This window comes from Dryobates pubescens, chromosome 22 (genome assembly GCF_014839835.1).
Source record: "Dryobates pubescens isolate bDryPub1 chromosome 22, bDryPub1.pri, whole genome shotgun sequence".
Lineage (NCBI taxonomy): Eukaryota > Metazoa > Chordata > Aves > Piciformes > Picidae > Dryobates > Dryobates pubescens.
In genome coordinates, this window is record NC_071633.1 from 7,019,217 (window position 1) to 7,043,936 (window position 24,720).

The window sequence follows — 24,720 nt, forward strand, 5'->3', positions numbered from 1 at the left end:
ACAAAAGACTACGTTACAATAATGCCAAGGTTGAGTCATAAACCCATGAAAGCAAGGAAGTACTGAGTGAATCTTGCCTCAGCACCTAGAACTCGGCTACAGAGTGCCACTGTACCGCAGCAAATGTGGTCCTCTCTGAGCCACTGCTGGGGCGGGCACTACTTAACCTAGGCGGGCACTTAGGAGCAGGCTGATACTGCAGAATCAGCAGTACCTAGTGCCAAGTGCTTCCACTTGCTCTTTCTCCATAGGTAAATACAGTGAATTTTGTACAACACTGGGCTGTAACACCGCCAAGTGCAGTATGAGCCCCGCCACAGGGCCATATACACTCCAGAACCTAGATTAACTGTGGGTCTGATTTAACCACGCCCTGCTCTGGTAACAATTCCTTGCTTTTATGCATTTATGTCTCAACCATAACATTATTCTAATGTAACTGTTTGTGATTAATATCCTTCTCCTCTCTGTTAAACAAAAGTACGTAGCACAACATAAGCAACAATCTTTTGTTTCACTTCAATGTTCCACAGCTTCCTTAGCATTATTCCGACGTGTGTTGTGTTTTGATGCCAAAGCTGTTTGGAGTTTCACTGGGTTACTGTTATTCAAACTTTTTTTTTTATATATATATATAGTGTAAGCTTCACTAAAATTTTATCAATTAACACATGACTTTTACTTGTTTTGAAACAGGCAGGATCTGACGGTTTTGTTTAGCCTAACCTCAAAAATAAAAAAGCCTCCAGATTTTGCAGCTCACAGTGCTGCCAACTTTAAGTGTAAAAAGTCCCCCAAATTGACTTTAAAATCATGAAACCTGAAACAGAAGCAGCACCACAGACTGCTTGCTAGGCTGGAAAGGCTTTCTTTTCAGGCTTGCAATTACATAACCTAAACCATGAAACTTGCAAGAGGAAAAAAAAAAAAGACAAAATATACCCAAAAATCACCAAAAAACCAAAACAAAAGGCTAGCAGCTAAGACATTTCTCTTGGAATTTAGCAAATTCTGAAAACAATACCTTCCCTGGAAATGGCAATAGTCTTATTTTTTTCCCCTTTCATTTTTAAAACTGCCTCTTGCCGAAATGACAGCTCCCACTACTCTTTCCCATAGCAAAGCAACACATAAAGGACTACAACAACTGCAATTTCAAAGAGGTTCTTTAAGTGAAATAGCATTCACTTAGGAAAATAGATGAGGTTTTCAGGCAGTAACATCTTTTGTCTGGCTGAGCTGAGGGATATTCCTTTAAACAGAAGACTAAGCTGGTGAAGGGCCTGGAGAATAAGTCTTATGAAGAGCAGCTGAGGAAACGGGAACTGCTTAGTTTGAGGACAAAGAGGCTGAGGGGAGACCTTATTGCCCTCTACAACTACCTGAAAGAACAATAGAGAAAGGTAGGTGCTGGTCTCTTCTCACAGGTAATTAGGGATAGAACAAGAGGGAATGACCTCAAGCTGCATCAGAGGAGGTTTAAGCTAGACTGTAGGGAAAAAATTTTCACTGAAAGAGTGGTCAAGCATTGGAACAGGCTGTCCAGGGAGGTAGTTGAGTCACCATTCCTGGATGGGTTTAAAGGTCATTTAGATGTGGCACTGAGCAACGTGGCTAAGTAGCAAATTTGGTAGAGCAGTATTAATGGTTGGACCTGATGATCTCAAGGGTCTTTTCCAACCTGAATGATTCTTTTCCAACTTATGATTCCACAATTTACACTTATTGTGAGATGTGCATCTAGCCACCTGTAGTTTAAGGCGCATGTATACTGCAAATACACAGAAATACGATGGGTTTTGTCTAATAGAATTTTACATTTTCTTTTCTGATCAAGATCTTAATATACCAGGGGCTCGGTGTGCTTTCAAATGACCCAAATCTTGAATTCTGAACACCAAGGCTGACAATGGGAACATAAACTCTGCCTTCACAGTGCCAGTGGGGCTAAGTGGAAACGTTCTCCTTGAACTTGATTAAGACAAAATCGGGAAGAAACATTTTTGTTACTATTACGTTAGGCTAAAATATAGAAATGAACCCTAATACTACATAAATCTAATAAGAAAAAGCCATCTCTATTTCCAAATTTTCAAAGCATTCTCTATAAATGCATCACAGATCAATTTACATGGTACTTTTGCCAATAAGCAAAACGAAATCACAGGTTCCAATTGGCTTAACTCATATTGGAAAGTGCGAAAGCAAATGCTAGAAAATGCAATTACTGCAAACAAACTCCATTTTCTCCACTCAGGAGGGAATTTCAGGGAACATTTTATTGCCCTCAAATAATATTTCTAAAGGCATCAATACACAATTCTATTTTCTTTTCGGAGTCCCCACACTATATAACCTAATCCTCTATAAAGAAACTCAACAGATTTTGAAATAATATATTGGTTGTTGGTATTACCTTCTGCACACAAGTATTGTATCAATTTAAATTGTTTTTCCCCATGAATCTTAAAAATGTAACACCAACAGTCAATGTCTGACTGGACCTACTTCCTGTAACATATCCTTTGTCTCTGTAATTTACTATTCCAATTAAGTATTCTTTTTTTTTTTTTTTTCCTAAAATAAATGAATAAGAGCCACGAAAAAGGAGGTCATCTCGAGAAACAATTATACAGAAAGTAATTAAGCTAATCATAATTATCGCAGATGATGTCTTGGTATTTTCACGTGCATATATATTTTCGAAGTGTAAAAGGACAAGATTTTTCCACGGTAAAATCTTTACTGGAAAGAGAAAAAAGTGTGGCTATCAGTTCCTCACTACTTGCTGAAAGAAATAAGAATTATGAATACAGGACTCAGATTCTGCCCCCAAATTTTTTTGCCTTATTGGCAGGGACTGAGCAGCGAAACTTCCTTTTCCTTCATAGAATCCTATGTTTAAATTTATTATTCTAAATAAATATAAACATTCCATTACAGTCTTCCAAGATGAACTTGGATACCAGGCATCTCCTGAGTCCTCTAAGGAAGTTCCTTTTAATAACCCTGCCCACAGAGAGGTTTCTTAGCTACTAAAGGAGACAACCGAATCCCTCCAGCTGTTTCATGTTATTACAAGGAACTGAATTCCTCTTATGCAGGTTTGGGTTTTTTCTAGCCATTTAGAATTGCCTGAGCAGAATGGTGCACAGCCTCAGATACCTTCCTTGTAAGTTTAAGCACATATGGTAACCACAAACACCAAAAAAAGAAAGAGGGAAGGAAACTTTAAGCTGGATAAAGGTCTAAAGCAATAGCTATGGAAACGGGTGCCAGTGATTCCAGATCTTCCAAATCTCACCTCACTACTCACTATTTCTTGCCACTTCCTCTCTTTTCCCGGCTTTGCAGAATTTCAGTTAACTGAATTATTTGCCACAGCATCCCAGGATCTCATGACAGACAATTCACAGTTAAGTTTTTTAAAAATCCAAAGTGCTGCTCTCTGAATTTCTGCAGACAAACCACTGTGCTGAAATACCGCCTAACTGTGCTTCCCAAGAAAGGACAGCAAAACAGATGAATGAGAAATAGCGTACGCAATTTAAACTCCGTTCCACATAGCAGTTTGTGAGCTTTATTTGTGATGGAATTCAGGTCAAACTCTTATCTTTCCTACTCTTGCTACTACAAGTACATAGCCCCTCTGCTGCCACAATCTCTGCTCCTTTAGAAGGATAATAAGAACCTAATATGCGAGATTTATGGTACTTCTGTCTGTGCATTTGAATAGAATTAACCAGCTTGGAAGAGACCTTCGAGATCATCAAGTCCAACCTATCACCCAACACTATCTAATCAACTAAACTATAGCACCAAGCATCCCATCCAGTCTCTTCTTAAACACCTCCAGTGATGCTGCCTCCCTGGGCAGCCCATTCCAATAGCCAATCACTCTTTCTGTGAAGAACTTCTTCCTCACATCCAGCCTAAACCTCCCCTGGCACAGTTTGAGTCACACTTTCACAAGATGCTACAAAACCTGTGTGATGCAGCATCTGTACTCTCCTCTTGTGTACAGAAGTGCACCAATCATTCTAGTACATGAATAAATGCTTCTCTGTGATTAAACGTTATCGTTAACTGTTGGGGCATGCAGCACTTGCAATTTTTCATCTAGTGTGCTTTCTGCAGAGTAGGAGCTCTTTTGACTTACTCATTTTAGCCATACTTTCCAGACTTTTTTTTTTTTAAAAAAAGAAAATTAAGAAGAAGAAGAAAAAAAAAAGGAATTAAAAAACTGCTGTCAGAAGGCTTGATATGCAGCCCTGAAGTTTTGCAGAATAAAGTGACAACCATAGTTAACCAGGGCTGATCATTAAGACAAAGCACTGAAGGAACAGCTATTTCAGTCACTTACACAAAGGTAACACTTTATTTCTTATTTATACTCCCTCTCTGCTAAGGTTTTGCCCTTTCACCTCAAAGGCAAGCATCGTTGTTTTTACAGCTGGCTTCACGGAAGCATTTCTTTATGAATGGCTATATTGCTTCCACTCTGACTGTACACACATCCTTTCCAGCAACCTGCCCAAATGCCAGGACACATTTTAACACAGATAGAGCTGTCAGTCACCAGAGCAGTGACTCTTCCCCCTGCCCCCAGAGCAGCCCTTCAGCCATCCTTGCTCAGGCAATCCCCCCCCTCCCGGCCTTTCACACTCCAGCTAATGGCACAGGATTATAATTTACAACCAGGAGACTGCAAATGGCGAATGGCTTCTCCTACAGTGCTAGTCTGGGAATTATTTTGCATGGGGTTTTATGAGGGGATCTTGACTCTTGGGATCACTACAGCTATGTTATTTTATTTCCAGCAACCACTGAAGCCTGCAGCAGAGACAGGAGAGCAGAAGGAACACACTCCTTCCCCATAATGCTCAAGAGACATCTGCACAAAAAATGCAGGAAGCCTCATGGTTGCCTTGCAGCCTTTCTGCGCATCCTTCAGTAGCAAATGCCAAATGCTACTTAGGGAGTGGAAGCCTTAAGAGTAAAAGCACGGAGGAGGGCAGCTCAGGTAAAAGAAAGGAAATGTGAGTAACTTCTGTAATTTACAGCTCTGTTTTAAACTAAAACTCTGTGTTTCTATCACAGGTCACATTTTTTAAAAAATCAAAAAATTAATGGAAACATTGAGGAGAAAATGATCTATTACACTCTGACACCCTATCCCAGCCTGTGAGATTAAAGATTCTTGCTGTCTAGAAAAGATTTACATAACTCTGAGGTCTTCAAGGTTCACTTAACAACAGTTACAGAAAATTCAAAGTACTGAGTGTCCCTGAGTTCTTTTTTCTTAATTTTGTTAACTTGGTAACAAATGAAACTCTCAAAATCTCCACTACACTTTAGATCCTTGTGCTCTCATTTGACACACTTCTTTCAAGCCACTCTCCCTCCCCTAGTTTGATGTTATTGTGTTCCCTTTTATTTTATTGTGTTGGCTTTGTATCTTTTTGTCTCCTTACATTACTATCCCCTGTTGTGCTGCTTTGTTCCCTCTCTACTTAAGTGTACCACTAATAGTACGCAAGGGTCTGGTAACTCACCTCACAGCTGTGGTGCAGGTTGAGAAAAGAGACCAGAACAGCTCAGAGAAGTGATCTGAGCCTTGAAGTAATCTCGGATCCTGACAAATTCAGTTCCCAACTCTGTGGAAGGGCAACCAGAAGCCAGCCCACGTGTGAGCCAAACAAGACCAGCCTAGCACCACAAATCACGGCAGCAGAGTGGAGTCCTCCCAGCCTTGCACCAACCTGAGTTTAACAGAAGATGCTTGAAGTCATCCAACAGTGCTTTCTCTGCACTTCACACTGTCATGCCCAAGATAACAAAGAAAATGGCAATTCCTTTAGCTCCTGTAGAAGGAGTTCCCTTCACCCTTTCCTCCTGACCAGTGGTACCAGTGTGCCTATGAGCAGAACACCCCCATCCTTTGAAATCAGTACAGTCAATAAAGATTTCAAGCTCTTCTAACAGGTGAGACAGGGGTGGATGGGAAAGGTAGAGTTCCACAGGTCTTCCTTTTGCAGCCCTTTTGTGCCAAGAGACATCACGCAGAATTCATCTGAGCTCAAACACTCAGCTCCAGCCCACTGCAACAAGAGGGTTAATTAACAAGATACACAGGCTGGTTAAAGCCAGCAAGAAGCAACAATCTATTTTTAACAAAAAAAAGAAGTCAGTAATTCTTGGAACATTTATTAACCCCCTAGTATAGGCTATTACTACAAGATAAAGGTCTGCCAGTCTTGCATTAACAGAAAATGCTGCATCTTGCTTTTTCTACAGCACAGTAAAGTCCACAACAGTGTAAGTGCTAACATTTGACTTTAAGCTTGATTCAAGCTCCCCAGTCCAACATTTTTAGCAGGTCTTCACTCCCAGTGGCTGTTTGGACACCATAAATAAATAAATAAATAAATAGAATCACACACACCAAAAAAAAAAGCAGGGTAGCATTTCACCAAGACATCATTTTATAGCTTAGTTTAAGGTGATCTCACACATTTCCTGACATGCAGAACTGAAAAGAGGAAGGGAGGTGGGAAGCACAAAACCCAAGATTATTCCTGCTGCCTGGTAGATTCTGTAGTTGCATACAACATAAAAAAAAACAGTGGTGATAAAAAAAAATAAATAAAAGAGGCTTTGCAATAGACAAGACATTGCCAACCAGCTTTAAATTGAATTACACAGCCTGCTAATCTTTATGATGGAATAAAATATCTTTGAACACCACACATTATACTAAAATCTGCAGTGCTTTCTCGCCTCAGCCCCAACCTCTCTCTGCTCAAAGCAACTCCTCCACCCTGAAACCATTGTTCTTTTTAAGAAGGAATGTGATGCTCTAGTAACAGAAAGACAGTAATTAGATATTGTTAGTATGGGGTGTGTGATGTGAAAATTTAGGAGAGAAGTACTTTTGCACTTAGTATTTTTGATGCAGCATTAGATTTGTAAGGGGTAAAATAAATTGATGGTGTACAAAGAATACATACTTTGCTTTCCACTGAAATCATTCTCATATCATGATATGTGGCTGTGGCAGCAATGCTGGAGGAAGAACCTGATGACAATGTCTATAAAACTTTCTACTTGGGTGGCATTACTTGTTTCATGCCTGGTCAAAACAACAACCATAAATCTCTGTTCTGTTTTTAAATGGATTTATGGGAAAGAAGGAATAAAAAGGAAAAATTGCTTTGGTTATTCTGTAAATTTGGAGTTTTTTAGTTATGGTTTGTTATTTGAAAGCTTCCCCTGTGAAGACAAGAGCAGTCCAAGGAAACAGTTCCAAGATATGACTGAGTAATTATTATGATTGAAAGTCCCATCCAAGAATTGTGCAATACTTTCCAGTGCTCACTGGCTCCTTTCTTTCATTGAAAATTACCAAATGCCAAATGAATACGTTAGGTTTAAACACATAAAGAGCCACTCAATCCAGAACATTATTCTTTTTGAAAGCACATTTCACCTGAGCCAAGTCTGTAACCTCTGTCAAGTAACACCGTAACGTTTGGTTTGATTGATCATGGCAGGTAGCACACAACTAATACAGAGAGTTTCACACTCTCTCTCTATTAAGTTAGTGACTACAGCTTAAAAAAACCCAAAATGACAAACAAAGTTTCTCTGTGGGCCATTAACAGACAGTAAAAACAGTTTCTCGTGAAATTTCTTGATGAAAAGCTGCCAAGAATAACAAGAGCAAAACAAGAAATAACTGGTCAGATATGAGTAAACTGCACGCCGCTCTTCATGCACAAATTGTACTTCAGGCAGGGGAAATTTCACTATCCTGACACTCATTTCTATACAACTTCTTCTATGTTACCTTTTAAGTTACACTTCCAGGGTTCTGTTTTCTGCACAGAATCTAATATCTGACTCAGAGCAAAGGATAAATAAGAAGAAGCAACTATAATAACAACTGCATGAAAGTAGAATTTTAGACCTCTCCCCACACACATTTTTTTCCCCTCACCTTTTATTGCAGATTGCTACATCAGGAAAACATTATTCAGCTTACTACCAAAAATCCACATGGCTGTATTTTCCCAATATTTCATAAATACAATAAAATGGTGAATTTGAATTGTTAATTAAAAGGGTTTTTTTTAACATTTTGTATTATTTAACATTTGAATGTTAATTCAAATTATTTTTTTTGTTCTTCTGAGAAGAAAAGAATAATTAGTATTAATATCTCTTTTTCAAGTGTATGCAAATAAAAGCTGAGCACTCTGATTAATTTAGTCAAACCATATGGGGATTTAAAACTAAGTACAAATAAGAAGTTAAATGTGACACAGTTCAAGTTAGAATAAAAGCACAGGAAATATTCCTAAGTAGTGATACATCAATAAAACCTAAATAAACTTGGAAGAAGCTTTAAAAAACTTCACTGAAAAGAAAGTAAGATAAATAACTGAGAGAACTATGTAAAAAAAGCACCAAAAAACAACAAACCACAAAAAAAAAACCCAACAAAAAATGCCTTGAAGATTATAGATTTCATTTTCTAAATGTGTGTGGTTTTGATTGTTTAATTAAATTGTATCCACATGCTCCAAACTCCCGATATTCAGCATCTATTAACAGCTAGAATTAATAAGCAAGCAGACACAATAAAACTGTCTGTACAGACTTGCCACTGCACCTTCAGGTCTCTGTTATTCCCCACTTCAGAGCATCTCTGAAACAGGCAGGCAAACGTGGTCTGGATCACACAGAACTGCTAACGGTATCAGAGGGAGAGCAGAATGCCAACACAGCAGATGAGTAAACTGTCCTCAGCAGCCAGCTCAATCTCTTATTAAAGTGGATCCCATTCCAGTGTCTGAAGCCTAAAGAAGCTCCTCACCAGAGCCTCTCACAGAGGACGTAGCTGTTTTCAATATTAGACTAATAGATTTTCCAGGGAGCTGCTTCCTTCTCTCCCAGAACAGCTGTGCAAAACCCATACATACTCACAGGATTAAAGCTACCTCAGCATTTTCTTTCACTCGCAATAAATGCATTTTTTTTTCAAGTGCGAAGAGTTTTGTTCATCAAAATGGTATTTTATGTTTAGTCAATTATTCATTCTAGCTACAACAAGTAGAGCAATATAGGGTTCAAAATACGCTCCAGATGGTAAAAACACAAACCAGAAATAAATCAGTTTATAAAAAATAGGAAGAGATTTGGTTTTATTGCCATAATTTTACTTCCAAATATGCATAAGCTTCCTTCTGGTTCTAAATCAGTTCAGAACACTCTGAGCTAATATCCTTCTGAACTTAGAGAAACTTAGAGCTTACTGGTTTGTTTCTATTAAAAAGCGTCATGTCAGATGCTAAAATGAGTCACAGCAGAAATAAGATTTTTATGGAGAAAAAGTTCTCCAGAGCAAATAGTTTGTCAGAATGGAACTGTTTTCAGTGCATGTTAGCAAAAGAAACACACTCACACAAACCCCTAAACGAAATATGCCTGGAGAGGAGCTGAAGCCCAGATAAACCGAGGATATAACTGAGGCAAACCAGAGAGACTGAGGAAGGATATAAAAGGAATGTGACCCTGAATTTTTAAACAGCGATAAGAAGAGAGCTTGATCTTACTGCTACACCATTTTGTTGCAGGTAATATTTTTCTTTTTCTTTTTTTTCAGATTAAATGATACTGTCTTCAAGATCAAACAGTATTTTGGCAGGTGTTCAACTTACAGTTTTGAAAATTATTTCAAGTTTCTGCAGTACTAACGCAGAACTCTCAGACTGGAACCAAGTGTCTGCCCGTACCTCTGAGGGCAACACCATGTTTCCAATGCTCTTCTCATTTCGTCATCTGTTCCACGTAGCAGCCAGCAACTAGAAGCTGAAGCTGCTGCTTTCAGTAACTACACATTCGCACGAAAATGAATTTTAAAGGAACTGATGGCACCTTTCAGAGGACCACAATCATATATGCTAAGTGTAATGAGAAAAGCTCCATGTTAAAATAGTATAACCATTCTTCTCACTTTAAGTAATCTAACTGAGGAACTACACCATGGGTTGGGGGGGAGGGAAGGCTGATTTTTTATTTTAGTGCTGTCAACAATTTTTATACTAATGGTAAACATACATTACACATGAAGAAATACCTGTTCCAGTCCAAACCCATATGCATTTATTTGGCCGCTCAATCATTCACAAAAGTCCTCAAGTCATTGTCCCCCAGAAATTAAAAGAAGCATGCATTCAAAACAAAAGCAAGACATAAAAAGGAAAACATGAAACAAGTCAATTTGCTAAATCCCAGAACAACTCCAAAATCACCTAGACAAATTCTATTCAACTCCAGACATTAACCAGCACTAATTTCACCTACTGGATTTATTTGTATCTGCCAATGCAGAGTGGGTCATCCAGTAATAGGGCTTGCATTGGAAATCTTGCATGGAAAAAAAACCACAAAACCCAAAAATTAACACAGTAAGAGATAACCACCAGACTAAAAGGAACAGAACTGCCTATTTGAGAAAAAGGACTAAACCAGATGCAAATTATTCACACGAGCAGGGATATGCACAATCAAGTCCATACTAATTGAGCACAATAAACATCTCATCACTCATTAAAGATCTATCTGCCTGAATATATCTTTGCTTTCTTTTCAGTTCTTATGAGTTATTCAATCACCTCCCATCATGCAGCAAAGGAAATACTGCACAATGAAGACAAAGCTATAATTAGATAGTCCTGCATTTCATTTCCCATGTATGACTGAATTGAGAATGGATGGGAAAAATATGAACAGTGATAATAATAGCATGTTGAAACATTCAGTAAGAAATATATTGAGCATAGAGTAAGATCTTAATTCTTCCTCAGCAAATAATGCTGTGTTTACTGCAAGGTCAGTTAAGTTACTATAAGAGATTTTTAATGGAAACAATTATAAATTTAAAATAACTGTGTTTAAAGCATTTAACAGTCACAAAGGTCAAGTGATTACAGCAGTTACAAGACCCAAGGGACATGTTCACACCAAAACAAAGTGAATAAATTACCACAGCCAGTGTATGCAATCACTAAGTGACCACAGAGGTTATTCAATGTATAAGCCCAGATGACTTTCATGCAAAACCAATAATGAAAATTTGTCAGCCAAAGGGAAAAAAAAATGTAAGTAGTGAAAGTTGTGAGAAGGGCTGAGAGCCAGGAGGAGTGGGAAGGAGAGCATGATTTGGCTGTGGAGACAAGGAAGAAGGATGAATGTTAAAGAACTGGATGGACAAGATGCCGAACGTTTGCTCAGATGAGATACCTAGAGTTGGAAAGGGATGCAAGGCACACAGAAGATTGCAGGGTTGACAGAAGTGCTCTCAGTCCTGTGTAATTGGTACATACAACACCCAGCAAAGTACAAGTAAGGCTGGTGTTCAGAATTATCTTTTAAATTTTCCCCTGGTGTTATTTGCCAAGAAAATTATGGGCAGTTATTGTGCCTTAGACATCCCATTATATAAGACTGTGTAGAGGTGAGGCCCTGGGTTTTTTATCACAGAGTAGGTAAAATAAGCTGTAGAACGAAGCCTAGCCTTTTGTTACCTTCACCTCTGAGTATTTCTAGCCTAAGTGGTGACATGGCACTGCACAGGCAGCCTACCAGCAGCACTTAGAACAGGAGCATCCTGCACAAGTTCCTCTCCTTCATTTTGGCATTCTGCTGTTGCAATTTAATTGTCCTCAATTGTAAGCAATACACTATCAAGGCACTGCTATCAGACACGGCATAATATGAAAGGCAATGCCAAAGAGGCACTGAGTGCCTGCATTCAAAGTTAAAATGCCAGTACTCTCAATTCAGAAGGGCAATCATGTGAATAGCACTCCCCCAAAATTCTCCCCCTCAAAACATTATTATTGATTTTGCCATGTTATGTCAGCATAAACTAATGGGACACGGTATGCACTTGTACAAGTTGCCACCACCCAGCCAGCACACACAAGGCTACACAGTCCTTGCTGTGGAAAGACAGAATCTCTCCCCCCGCCAAGATAACACAGACACACAGCAAAGTCTCTAATTTCATCTTAATTAACAGAATCATACTGAAGCTAGAAACAGCACATCACATGAGGACAAGTGAAATAAGGGTGGGGGGGATTTTCAAGTGCTCTAATTCAATTAGGAAGCAGTGACTGACACTTGGACAGGAGAGGTTAATTGGGGTCACCAAAACGCAGTAATTCCTTACCTAACCAGTCATTAAACTTCTTAACCTCGGAGGGCAGTCCCAGCTCGGTGAAATCGCCCGTGTGGAGAAGGATGTCCCCATAAGGCATCTGGATGCCATCTGTTCTGGAGTGTGTGTCTGAGACGCAGACAAATCGCGTGTGGCCGGCTGGTTTCGGAGTGTCATATGGGATTGGGTCGACCCTAAAGCAGACACATAAAGATCTTGTAACAGTTACAAGGTTAAAACCCTCACATCTATTATTTCAGGTATCAGCACAGATCCATCTCTACAGAAGCGTGCACGCACACATCCATTCATACACACCATGCTGAAAGATGACTCTTAACACAGCGCTGCCAAAAAGCCAGAAGGGATCACAGTGCTTCTTTCAGACTTATCTGGGAAGGAAGGAAGGTTACAAAAATACACAAGATATGGCCAGCTTCTGATAAAGTTATTTTAAGCATTGGGGAAGGTGGATTTGAGAGACATTGAATTCAGGTATATTTTTCCCATCATCTGCTTTACGCATGTAGAGGTACAGAAGCCATTAAAGAACAGGTCTCACAGGTGAACAAGAACAGGCTCTCACTTGAGCTGAGCAGTTCAAGTGAGATTTTCTTCAAGGGCATAGGCACTTCTACAGATTCCAGCAGCAACACTGCCTTACACACAATCAGGTACATTCAAAGGTGCTTTGATGAAGCCTGGAGACTGCAAAACTGAGTCTAATGACAACTTCTCACCCTCATACAAAATCCTGAGCTCAGCTTCCCAAAATCTGTAAAACCAGGAAGTGATGTGGTAGAGAACTTAGCAATCAGAGATAAAACTTCCTTTTCCTATAGCAAATGATGTTTTAAAAAATACTTCTACTAGTTATTTGCAAGTTATATTTGTTAGTTTGATCTTATCAATTGTTATCACAGTATCACCAAGGTTGGAAGAGACCTCAAAGATCATCAAGTCCAACCTATGTGACACTTCATGCAAGTTTGGGTTTGAGGTATTTTGGGGTTTGTTTTTTTTTTAATTTAAGCAGAACAGAGAAAAATAATAGCAAAGAGAAGCACTCGAGAATTTTTAACAGAATAACTTAAAATACAAAAAGTCAACCCATTAGCTACTTTGGAATAGCATTTATTTCTCTGCAGTTACTATAACTTGAACTGCTCAGTCTAAACGTTTTAGTAGCACATCTGGATTGACACTGTGAAAATCCCATCTCAATTCCACAAAACTCCAACCCATTTCACTGATGTGCCACTGTGATCCTGGTTAGAGCTTAGCTTCAGCTAGAAATTTGGAGGTATTCAGGAGTGATGTTAGAATAATAGTGCATTTACTTCTCAAATCACCAGAGCAGTGAAACCAATCTCTATGTTTTAAAGCACCCAGAATAAGGCTGTCCTAGGACTTACCGGGACAAAACTCAAAAGAATTAGTGCCTGAATGTAAAATGAACCAGGTTTTATTAGCTTTGCTCTCTACACTGAATGAAAACAATTAACTAACAATTCACTGTGAATCTTAAATCCCTGTAGTTGTAATGAGATGGCCGATCAGTAATAGTGTGCACTTGCAGCCTTGAAGGCCAGTGATGTCCTAGGCTGCATCAAAAGCAGCACAGTCAGCAGATCCACAGAGGTGATTCTGCCACTTTGTTCTGGTGAGACCTCACCTGGAGTACTGCATCCAGCTCTGGAGCCCTCAACACAGGAAGGACATGGACCTGATGGAGCAAGTCTAGAGGAAGGCCAAGAAAATGCTCAGGGGGCTAGAGCACCTCTGCTACAAGGACGGGCTGAGGGAGCTGGGGCTGTTCAGCATTGAGAAGAAAAGACTCCAGGGAGACCTAATAGCAATCTTCCAGTAACTGAAGGGGGCCTACAGGAAAGCTGCAGGACTGTTTACCAAGGCCTGTAGTGATAGGACAAGAGGTGATGGTTTGAACGTAGAGGACATTTAGATTGGATGTTAGCAACAAGTTCTTTACCATGAGGGTGGTGGAACACTGCAACAGGTTGCCCAAGTAGGTAGTTGAGGCCCCATGCCTGCAAGTATTCAGTCAGGCTCAACAAGACTCTGAGCAATCTGATCTAGTGGAGGATGTCCCTGCTGACTGCAAGGGGGTTGGACTACATGACCTTCCAACCCAAACCATTCTATGATAATATATAATAAAGCATAAATTCAAAGAAAACACAGACTTTTGATGTATTCCTTTATTTATTGAACTGTGTTTGCTGTTTTCTATACAGCAAACTTCCACCAGTGCCTTTTAGCTTCTGCTCCCTACATAGGTGAGAAAGGATCAAAAGCATCCTCCTCCAGGGAGCAATTCAGCTCCCTACACCAGGGACTCTATAGTGGTTCAAGAAGTCACATGCCATATGGATACAGACTGGTCTCCAATGGAAAAATGTCCACATGAATGCACTTACTAACAAGATTTTACTGAGTCTTTTATATTCAGTAAAATGCTACTAACAGCTAAAATTTTAACATGAGGGGCAGGGTTAAAGACATTATTCCTAGGCATCAGAATTAATTATTTCCAATCAAGCTGTAGTTACCATAAATGCACCACATTTGGTTGTCATGGTCCACTGAACTAAATTGCAAAATTCAGGCTCTGCAAGATTATGTTTACTTTAATACATTCTTTATTTTAAAAACAGATTTTACTGCATGCTGGACTGGGTGGGAAAGAGCAGTTTGGGAGATAACTTGGGTTTTGTATTGCACCTCCAATTCCACCCAAAGCACCAGGAACAGAATCCCAATACAAAAATCAGAATTCCAGCTATCAGTGCATTTCTCTTCTTTGTTAGGGTCAATAATGAATAAGGTTATTACTAAAGAAGAAAAATTAATTTACCCATTGAAATTGCACCGGCAAGCTGGGCAGAACTGTAATCATAAGCCACATGCTTTTGTATTCGGTGTCTACCTTCCAGTTACGGAAAGCAAGGCAAAACTTTTTTAGTAGTATGTCACACTGTAAACACAAGGTTCTCTGAGGTAACATTTCCTCTTTCCAAGCATGTTTACTGCAGACAACACAAAAAATGAACACCAGCTTTCATAACTACCACATACCTAGCTCAGATGCCCTCTGCCTGAGCTATGACCAGCACTGCCTGTTTCCTGGGAGTCCAGTTCGGTTCATACCCAGCAGCTATGTTTTTGCTGTTCTCTGCAGTTTGCTTCCAAACAAACCCTGTTTTGCTTTAGGCAACCCCTATTAGGGTATGACACCAAAATCTGGTTTAGATTTTTCTATTCATGCAATGACTGACTTACAGAAAATTCTATAATTGAGATTCATTAAGTTCCTGACCCTTCTTTCTCCTCTTTGAAACGCTATGATGTTGCCAAGTAACCTTTTTTCTACATCTTTGCTTAATTTCTTCTCTTATTCAGTAGTGCTTGACTACCAAGTATTTGAAAGTGAGATACTGAAGGTTATTGTGTTCAGTCCATCAATTTATCTTGCTCAAAATAGCTCTTCAATAGAAACTTAATAAAAGTGGTACTATTGCCAGTCCTAAAGGCTCAAGTTTTCTTTTCATCCACAGCTACAGTATGGCAAACTGTAATGCAGGACTTTTCTTTTTCACTACATCATGAGAGGATTGGCCTCTGAACTTATGAGATCAGCTGCTGCTGTAGGCAAGGCACTGCCTTCTCAGAGCCTTTGGTGACATGCTGCTCACTAGCGGGCTTCTAGCTGAGCTGTGAATGCCATCCACTCTTCTGGTGGTCTGCTCACAACCCAACAACTGAGGATTAGACACTGACATTTCTAAAAGCACTGTAATAGTTATGCATCTGACCTTCACTGCAATTCAACAGGAGGTAAAATTATTATTTCAGCCCTGCCCACCACCAGCCTCTGCTGAATCAGGGCAGACACTGAAGAAATCCAACAACACGTGTTCTCTAACCTTTGCTCCAATCACAGTGCATCCAGCTAACTTTGATGCTTCATCACCACCAATACTTTCTTCAGTATTCCTAAACTGGCAGACTTAAGCAGTTTATAGATTATTTGCTAACTGAATTTGGAAGGGAATGCTCATGGAAAGATGCAATAAGGTTTTACTGCAGAACTTCAATGTTTTTATGTTAGAATTAGAAGAGAAGTCATGACATCAAAAGCAAGCTAACACAATAGTCAAGCATCAAAAATGAATGAGGAATGTTTTGCCATAAATGATTAAGTTATTCTGGGTAGATAACCTCCTTTACAGCCAGATATAATAGGTATTTATCCATCCTAAGATATCTCTCACCTTAGAAAATCAGGCACTTTGGGTTTTTTTCCACAAGTTTATTTAAGTCCCAGAATGAAATCCCCTAAGGCAGTTGAGCAATGACTGCATTCTAAGATCATGACAGTAATGTAAGATCTGTCACATTTAATGCATTTATGACAAGGGCTTAGGAATCAGAAGGGACAATGTAATCTTCATACACTTCCATAAGGACCTTGTTTATCAGATAATGACTTGGCTTTACTAAACTGCCCTTACCACCAGCTATTTAGAGTAAGAGTCCCTCAGGTACAAACCTCAAATCTACAGTTCCTCACACATCACTCCAGTTGAATCAAACAACAGCATAAACCAGGACTTCAGTTTGGCTTGCTCAGTTATCACTAATCAACATCTTCCTATAAACCCCTGGCTGCCATGGCACATCCAAAACAGTGGGGTGGTAGCAGTGAGCAAGGCTAATGCTGCCCCTTGCCCACAAAGGGTCCTGGCTAGGCTGCTCATGCTGCTCCTGGGGACTGCATGGGCTGAGAGTTGCCTGCTGCCCTCATCCATGGGCCAGCACATTTTGGCATGGCTTCACACTTTTAAAGCAGTGGTTAAGTAAATATACTACTATGAGCAATGCAGAAGTGATCAAGGGGATTTTGGCAGCAAGATAGGAAGGCTGATTTCAGAAAGTCATGGAGGAAAACATTGGGCCTTTCATATGCAAGGACTTGATTTAAGGTGTCAAGCTACAGAACAGACGTTAGCTGTGTATTTCAGCCCAGGCTTTGATGTCATATAAATCAGCAGCCTTAAAAAGTACCTCTGAGGAAGGGCAGTGCAGCCATTAAAGGACTCAGCTGCAGGCAGAATTACCCTGGGACCCTGTTTTCAAAGAAAATTTAGAAAAGACACAAGCACCATTTTTTAGAAAGAATTTAAAGTTTTGATTGCAAAGGATAATTCTGCATGAGTGAGTTCAAATGCTAAAAACACAAGGCTCTGGGTGGGTTGGCCAGTCCCCAGGAATTCCTGTGCTTGGAGGAACCCACACCCTTTTCACTTCCCTTCTCTCTTGGGGTTTGAGATATGAAGAACCCAGCTCCCCTCTTATAGAGCTCCCAAGAAACCAATTAATCCATGAAGATGGAATAAAAATCTTAAACATTAAGCCAGGAAGAATTTCCAGTTCCTGACATTGAATAACTCACTCAGATGAACACAGTACCTATGCTGGACAAAACACTTACAGATGATGAAAATCTCTTCCCTGCCCCAAACCAGCACTGTTACAGCATACTATAGAATCAGTCAGGGTTGGAAGGGACCACAAGCATCATCTAGTTCCAATCCCCCCACCATGGGTAGGGGCACCTCACACTAGATCAGGCTGACAGAGGTCAGCCCGCCTGGTCTTAAACACCTCCAGGGATGGGGCCTCAACCACCTCCCTGGACAACCCATTCCAGGGCTTCACCACTCTCACGGTGAAGAACTTCCTCCTCACGTCCAGTCTGAATCTCCCCACCTCCAGCTTCATTCCATTCCCCCTAGTCCTATCACTACCTGATCACTACTAAGAAGTCCCTCCTCAGCCGTCTTGTAGGCCCCCTTCAGATACTGGAAGGCCACTGCTTCTTAAGCTGGTTTCACTGGCTTTGCTACAGCACAGAAGACCACCTAATTTTACTCTTTTCCAAGCTCACCAGATGCATGAATAGTCCTGTGACACAGAGGCCTGTGTCCTTCCTAGACTGTATCACATCATACACTGCCTTTTCATCTCTTAGTAATTTCTCCATTGGGTTGTATCTGTGACTGAACTTGTGGTTTAGTTTTTAGGATATCTAAATTAGTATTCATTATAGATCCATGGAAGCACAGACTTCTAGTCTGTGTAAGAAAAACCAAGACACACCACCAACAACAAAAAAAGACCTGTGTGTTGCTGCAATTATTGATGTGGGATTCACTTGGAGACACTATTTGGCAAATATTCTACATAAAAATCATATCTATATTGCTAGCTTTTTAAAAAATACCTACTCAGACTTGCTATGAAGAGTCAACATTTTATTTATTTACAGTTTAACTTCCTCCTGCAAAATCTTCATATTCTTCCTAGAAGGAGTGTCCGAGGGAGCTGGGCTTGACCAGCCTGGAGAAGGCTCCAGGGAGACCTAATAGCAGCCTTCCAGTACCTAAAGGCAGTCTACAGGAAGGTTGCAGAAAGACTGTTTCAAAAGGCTTGTAGTGATAGGACAAGGGGCGATGGTTTGGACTTGAAGGAGATTTAGATTGAATGCTAGCAACAAGTTCTTTACCATGAGGGTGATGAAACACTGCAACATGTTGCCTAGGGAGGTAGTTGAAGCCCCATGCCTGGAAGCTCAATAAGACTCTGAGCAATCTGATCAACATTTATAACTGATTTCCTGATTTGAAAAAAGAAAGTACAAATCTTTTGTTAAAAGGGACAGGCAGGTTATCTGATCGTGTTGTACCCTCCAGTGAAAAGTGGGCAGCCTGCAGATTCTTACTGCGTAAATCCAGCACCTCATACTGACATCCAGACACACCCAAACAGAAAAATGTATATATGCAGATAGACACACAGAGCTGACTTTGTGCTGAAAGACACAAAGCCAAATACTCATTTCCTTTCAGTTAAACCAATGAATGCCATTGCTTTCATTGGCTGCTATTGGCCATTAATTATTTACATCACACGTATTAGCACTTTTGCTAACTTCCAGTACAGTCAGACACCAAGACAACATCTGGCTTCCCTGACTGGAAATAAAAAAAGGATGCAAATACCTTTCACCACTCTCACTGGTAGATCTTATTTGTACAAGCACACACACATCTAAGAACAGACTACTCCAAATTAGCTAGAAAGCCACACCTCTTCTGGCAACCTCCTTGTACACGTGTCACCCATCAAAAACCTTAGAGAGAGTTCTGGAAACTGTAAAGCAGAGGTCTGCTATTTATTTCAGAAATGGCATTAACTGTGTCTCAGTGCAAAGTGGAAAGGGGAAAAAAATTACGTTTACAAAGCCACAGGAGGATTCAGTGCACCACTCAGCAGCTTACTGCTAACGTTTCCAACAATTATAGCTGCAGGGAAATGATGGATCTTTTCATTACAGGTTTTGGAGCTGTTTCACTTCCAGTGAGATTTATGAGATTAAACAGAGAAGACCTGTATTATCCACTGTCATCATTTGGGGCAAACTTCAGAACACCCTCTTTTGTAAGGAATTTATAATAATGTATCTTCTCAGCCTGATAAACACCTCAGCTAATTACGAGTCCAAAGTCTGTTAATCCCAGATTCTGGCCAGTCATAAAACCAGAAAGAGCTAAAAAAACCCCAAATTTTCTATGATGTTCTTTGGGGGCAAATAGTCAGCCATTTGGTGAGGTTTTTTTCCTTAAGTACCTAACCTCCTTTGATATTAATGGGAATTCACAAACTGAATTGTTTGAGTGTTCTTGAAATTCCTATTCATCTTCCCTTTACAGATAAAACTTCTTTTTTAAATCAACTAAATACCTTCTAAAATTTGGGTGTAAGTAGCTTTCCAAACACTGGAGAAGAAAAACTCATGACCATCATCAGCACTAATCTAAAGCCCAGGCAAAAGTTTCCTTTAAATAATACAATAAATTGCCGTTTTTATGCTAGTATGGTTTCAATGAAAAGTCATTAAGAAGAATTTCTTCTACCTTCTTTTGTTGTTGGGGAGGGGTTGCTATAAATTATACCTTCCTCTTACCCTGAAAGAACTCATTTGCTGATAATACTCCTAGGAAGGAGTATGTCAATAAGTCATTCATACATTGATAGAATGGTTTAAGGTTAGAAGGAACTTTAAAGATCATCTAATTCCACCCCTCTGCCATGGGCAGGGACACCTTCCACTAGATCAGCTCGCTCAAGGCCTCATCCAACCTGCCCTTGAACAGCACCAGGGAGGGGGCATTCATGATTTCCCTGGACAATCTGTTCCAGGGTCTCACCACCCTCACTGTAATGAATTTCTTCCTAACCTCCAGTCTAAATCAGCGCACTTCAAGCTTCAATTCATCCCTTCTCATCCTATCATTAGAGGCACTTGTAAAAAGTCTCTTCTTGGTCTTCTTGTAGGCCCACTTCAGGTACTGGAAGGCTGCTATAAGGCCTCCCTGGAGCATTCTCTTCTCCAGGCAGAAGAGCCCCAACTTCCCCAGCCTCTCCCCATAGAGTAGGTGCTCCAGCCCTCTGATCATCTTAGTGGCCCTGCTCTGAATCTGCTCCAGCAGTTCCACGTCCCTTTATGCTGGGGGGCACCAGAACTGAACACAGCATTTGAGGTGGGGTCTCACAAGAGCAGAGTAGAGGGGCAGAATCACCTTCCCTGTCCTGTTGGCCACACTTTTGATGCAGTCCAGACACAGTTGGCCTTCTAGGCTGCAAGTGCACACTGCCAGCTCATACTGAGTTTTCACCAAGTCCTCCTCCTTGAGACTGCTCTCCAGCCACTCCTTTCAGCATACCAGCTGTAGGAACTATCTGGAGTCATTTCCATGTATGGATACTAAATCTTGGTTTTCATCTTCATAATCCTCTTAGTACTTAGAAACTTACATGGGTTTAATATGTATCCCAATAATAAAAACTTAAGGAAGGCTTCAACTACTTGAAAATTCACAGTAAACCCAACAACCTGGCAAAACCAAAATCATAAATATATGGAATATCAGGATGCACTCATCATCAGCTGTACTAACTTGGGTGGATTTCTTGGATATTTAACAATCAAACCCACTTTTGCTTTGACCAAGGATATGTGTAAAATTCCACTCACCTACCCATCTACAGTAATTTTTCTCAGTGTGCAAATAAAATGCCAGTTCTTTTCCCTGTCATCATGAGGCAGGAAAAGACACCTTCTGGGGACAGAATACAACAGAATTCCACAACAACTATGCAAGGCTATGGGGAATTGCAAATTTATTTAAGAAAAAACAATCTAAAAAACCCCTACCTTTTCTTCTAAAAAACACACTTAACATTCTGTAAAAGACATTAACTAAAACTTCAAGCATTTTGGGCAGATTTACAACTATCATCGTATTTTCTAAGTAAGGAAACAGGACAATTCAGTAAGTTGCTCAGGGAGACACAAAAAAAACCCCAACCAACAATCCAGAAAATCAACAGAAAACCAATCCACAACTGTTAAAACCAGGGAACAGCTGTCTTAACCATTTCTTCTTTTACACCTGGATCCATTTGGGGGTTGGGGGGGGGTGTGTGTAAATATATATATTTAAACATTCTGGCATTGTCACTGAAATTTCCAGTTGGGACAGCATGAAAGGCTTGTGCTTACTGAAGGCAATAAAGTCAAAGTTCACAGTGACCGTAACAGTACAGGAATGTGGGCTAAGTGAAACTATTTTGTTCACATCAATACTTTAACAGTCATCTGTATTAAACAAAATTAGCAGTTAAGATTCTTCATTCTGTAACCGAAGTGACTAATTTCCTGCAACCTTTCTCCTCCTTCCTCCCCTCCAAACGTTTTGGCAATCAAGAATGGACTTATAGACTGTTTCATAACAAATACTGACCTTAAGGGCAAAACTGGCAAGAGATTCAGACTGCTCCAGAAATCCCTTCTGCAATTGATTATTCCAGCTAGTTCTACTCTACTGGTTGGTTCAACCTACAAAATCTTGAGCTCCTTCATCTTCCACACTGTGAAGACTTGAGACTAAAGGACAAAACTGTCTCTTTCTAGCATTAAAGAGACTCTGGTAAATCTGCATTCTGGAAACCAACTGCTCTGAATTTTTCCTCAAGAATGGCTTTGTCTGCAGGCTGCTGTAGAAAGCAAACAGTAACACACTCAGTGGCTTTCCAGCAGCACTTTTGCTTGAGAAACCATCTCTAGCACTTGTTTTTTTCCATTGCTATTAACCTACAGTAACAAAGATCACATCTATTTCTTTCCTTGTCAAGTAAGATGTTACCTTTTTTTAAAATAATGATCAACTTCAGCTGATGAAGAGAATATCATGCAGTTCCAAAAAGCTATGCTCATCTCACCCACACAAATGACATTGTCTTGTCTGAAACATCACGATCTCCCCAAAGACCATTTCTCACCACATACTTTGCCATTACAGTGATTTGGAACCTGTATACCCTTTACAGTGTGTCACCAAGATAGCAGCAAATACAGCTTGCTTTAATAAGCACTTAATTTTTTGTAAAACAGTTAATGAAGTGCTGACAATCATGTCCATGTAGATCAGTGACATTTACTGTGTCATGATACCCTTCCTTATAAGTCACTCTCGCTCTGTGCACACACACCGAACATGATCCAGTAAATCACTCTGCCCTTGACCTTTGCTAAACGACCATGCCCAGAGAATAGCCTGAACTACAGACTTGGCATTGACCTATTTCTCAGCATGAGGTGACCTGCCAGGTGTACACGCCATCAGCCCCAAGATCTCACTCAGTAAGCAGGGTTATGCCTAGCTGCACTCCACTCAGACAAGCCAACTATCCAAAGGGAATCTAACCTCGCAGGAATTTAACAAGGTCTCTGACTCATGGCATGTGCCACTCACTTTTCAGTTCCCAGCCTGATGGCAAAAATGCAATTCCAGTCCAAGCGTGATAGGAACATGCTTATATGCGGAGGGACAACTGCAGTATGGTACAAAGGGAATTCAGCCCTGGGACATCCAGTATGGCCTGCCACCACTTTAACAAGATGTCAGAGCTGCACGCTGAGGATAGTAAAATGTACAGCCACTTCTGTATTTTGAAGTAACTGCAGGGAAGCACTGCTGACTGTACAAACTATGCTGTGATTTTTCACACCATTAAGCAAAACAGAGGAAAGTGTTAACCATGAAGACCTGTTGTCTCCTGGATTTTCCCTGGTGGTTCCCAGCCTGCAATTCTCTCTTTCATGAGTACATCACCAGGGTCTGATTGATGGGAGGTAACCTGCATCAAGAAGCCAGTCAAGAGGGTTGCCTCTATGATCCATCCTGTTCCCAAATCTGGTAAAGGCCATTGTTTGGAGGTAAGAGTGTAAAACACATGAACGCAGACTTGGCCCTCCTTAAAAGTCAGAGTGTAAAAAGGCTAGTCATGAACCTTTTCATGGGTACTCAGAAAAATGGGGGGGGAAGCTGTCTTCCTCTCCCACTAACCCAGAACCTATACTGAGAGCCTATAGACAGGCCACATCCTCCCAACCTTTCTGCATTTCCAGGCATGTGTTCAGTCACATCTCTTTTCAATCTCATTTACAGTGCAGCTGCACTAACAACTGTCTTCAGCCAGTATTACAAGTCAAGATTTCAGGCATCACAGCCTAGAAGGGAGTTACTCACAGGACAGCTGTGAAGACATAGGCCTAGCTGCTCTCCTCTGCCAACCTTGCCACTTCTCATGGCACAACTGCTGATTTGGACTATCCCTGGAAGCTGTGTGACCCCTCCAGGAGTCAATACAGGCAGGCAGGTGAGCTCCAGCAGAAATAAAGCAATGAGAGCACTGAGGCATGTCAGGAATGAGGGCAGTGGGCTGCTCCTTTCAGCAGAAGCTACATAAGGAATTGTCACAGCAATTTGCCTAAATGTTAGGTGGTTCAGCTTTTTCCTCTAATGAGAGTTTTCTCTGTTTCCAGACATACTCTCATCTTGCATCGTATGTTTGACTTCTAGATGACTCCTTTTGTTACAGGGAGTATTAGGCTTGGACAGGAGACAGACTTCCTAAACAGACAAATTAAAAGCAAACAAACAAAATGAAAGAAGAGAGGGAAAAAACGAGCAAAGCAATTAACTTCAATATATTGAGATAACAAGAGCCCTGACTGCAGTGTCTTTATTGTGCTAAACGGCTGTATTTCATAACCTTCTTCACACCTTTCTTTCCCAGCCTCTCAGCCCTAACCATCCATACTTTCTGTTAAGTCATTTCTTTATAGCGTCCTTAAACACAACTGTAACCTTACACAGTCTCACAGATCTGAACTACAAAAGCAGCAACTGTGGTGTATATAAAAAACAGAGTTCTGCTCTGCTCAGTTTTACAGACTTAGGCAGGGGTTGGGTTTTGTTTTTGTTTTCCTACTTCATTTTTTCCTGGGGGAGAGACTGCCATGAATGCCACATTAACTGCCAGTTCTACGAGGAGAACATTTC

At 40.4% G+C, this 24,720-nt stretch overlaps 1 protein-coding gene across 2 annotated transcripts in view; it reads right to left on the reverse strand.

Moving 5' to 3' along the window:
* Positions 1 to 24,720, reverse strand: part of MPPED2 (metallophosphoesterase domain containing 2) — a 96,956-nt gene that overhangs the window by 53,108 nt on the left and 19,128 nt on the right. For both annotated transcript variants that reach the window (XM_054171731.1, XM_054171729.1), the window contains exon 3: positions 12,242 to 12,423. In XM_054171731.1, the coding sequence (XP_054027706.1) occupies positions 12,242 to 12,423 (182 nt within the window). The remainder of the gene's footprint in view (positions 1 to 12,241; positions 12,424 to 24,720) is intronic.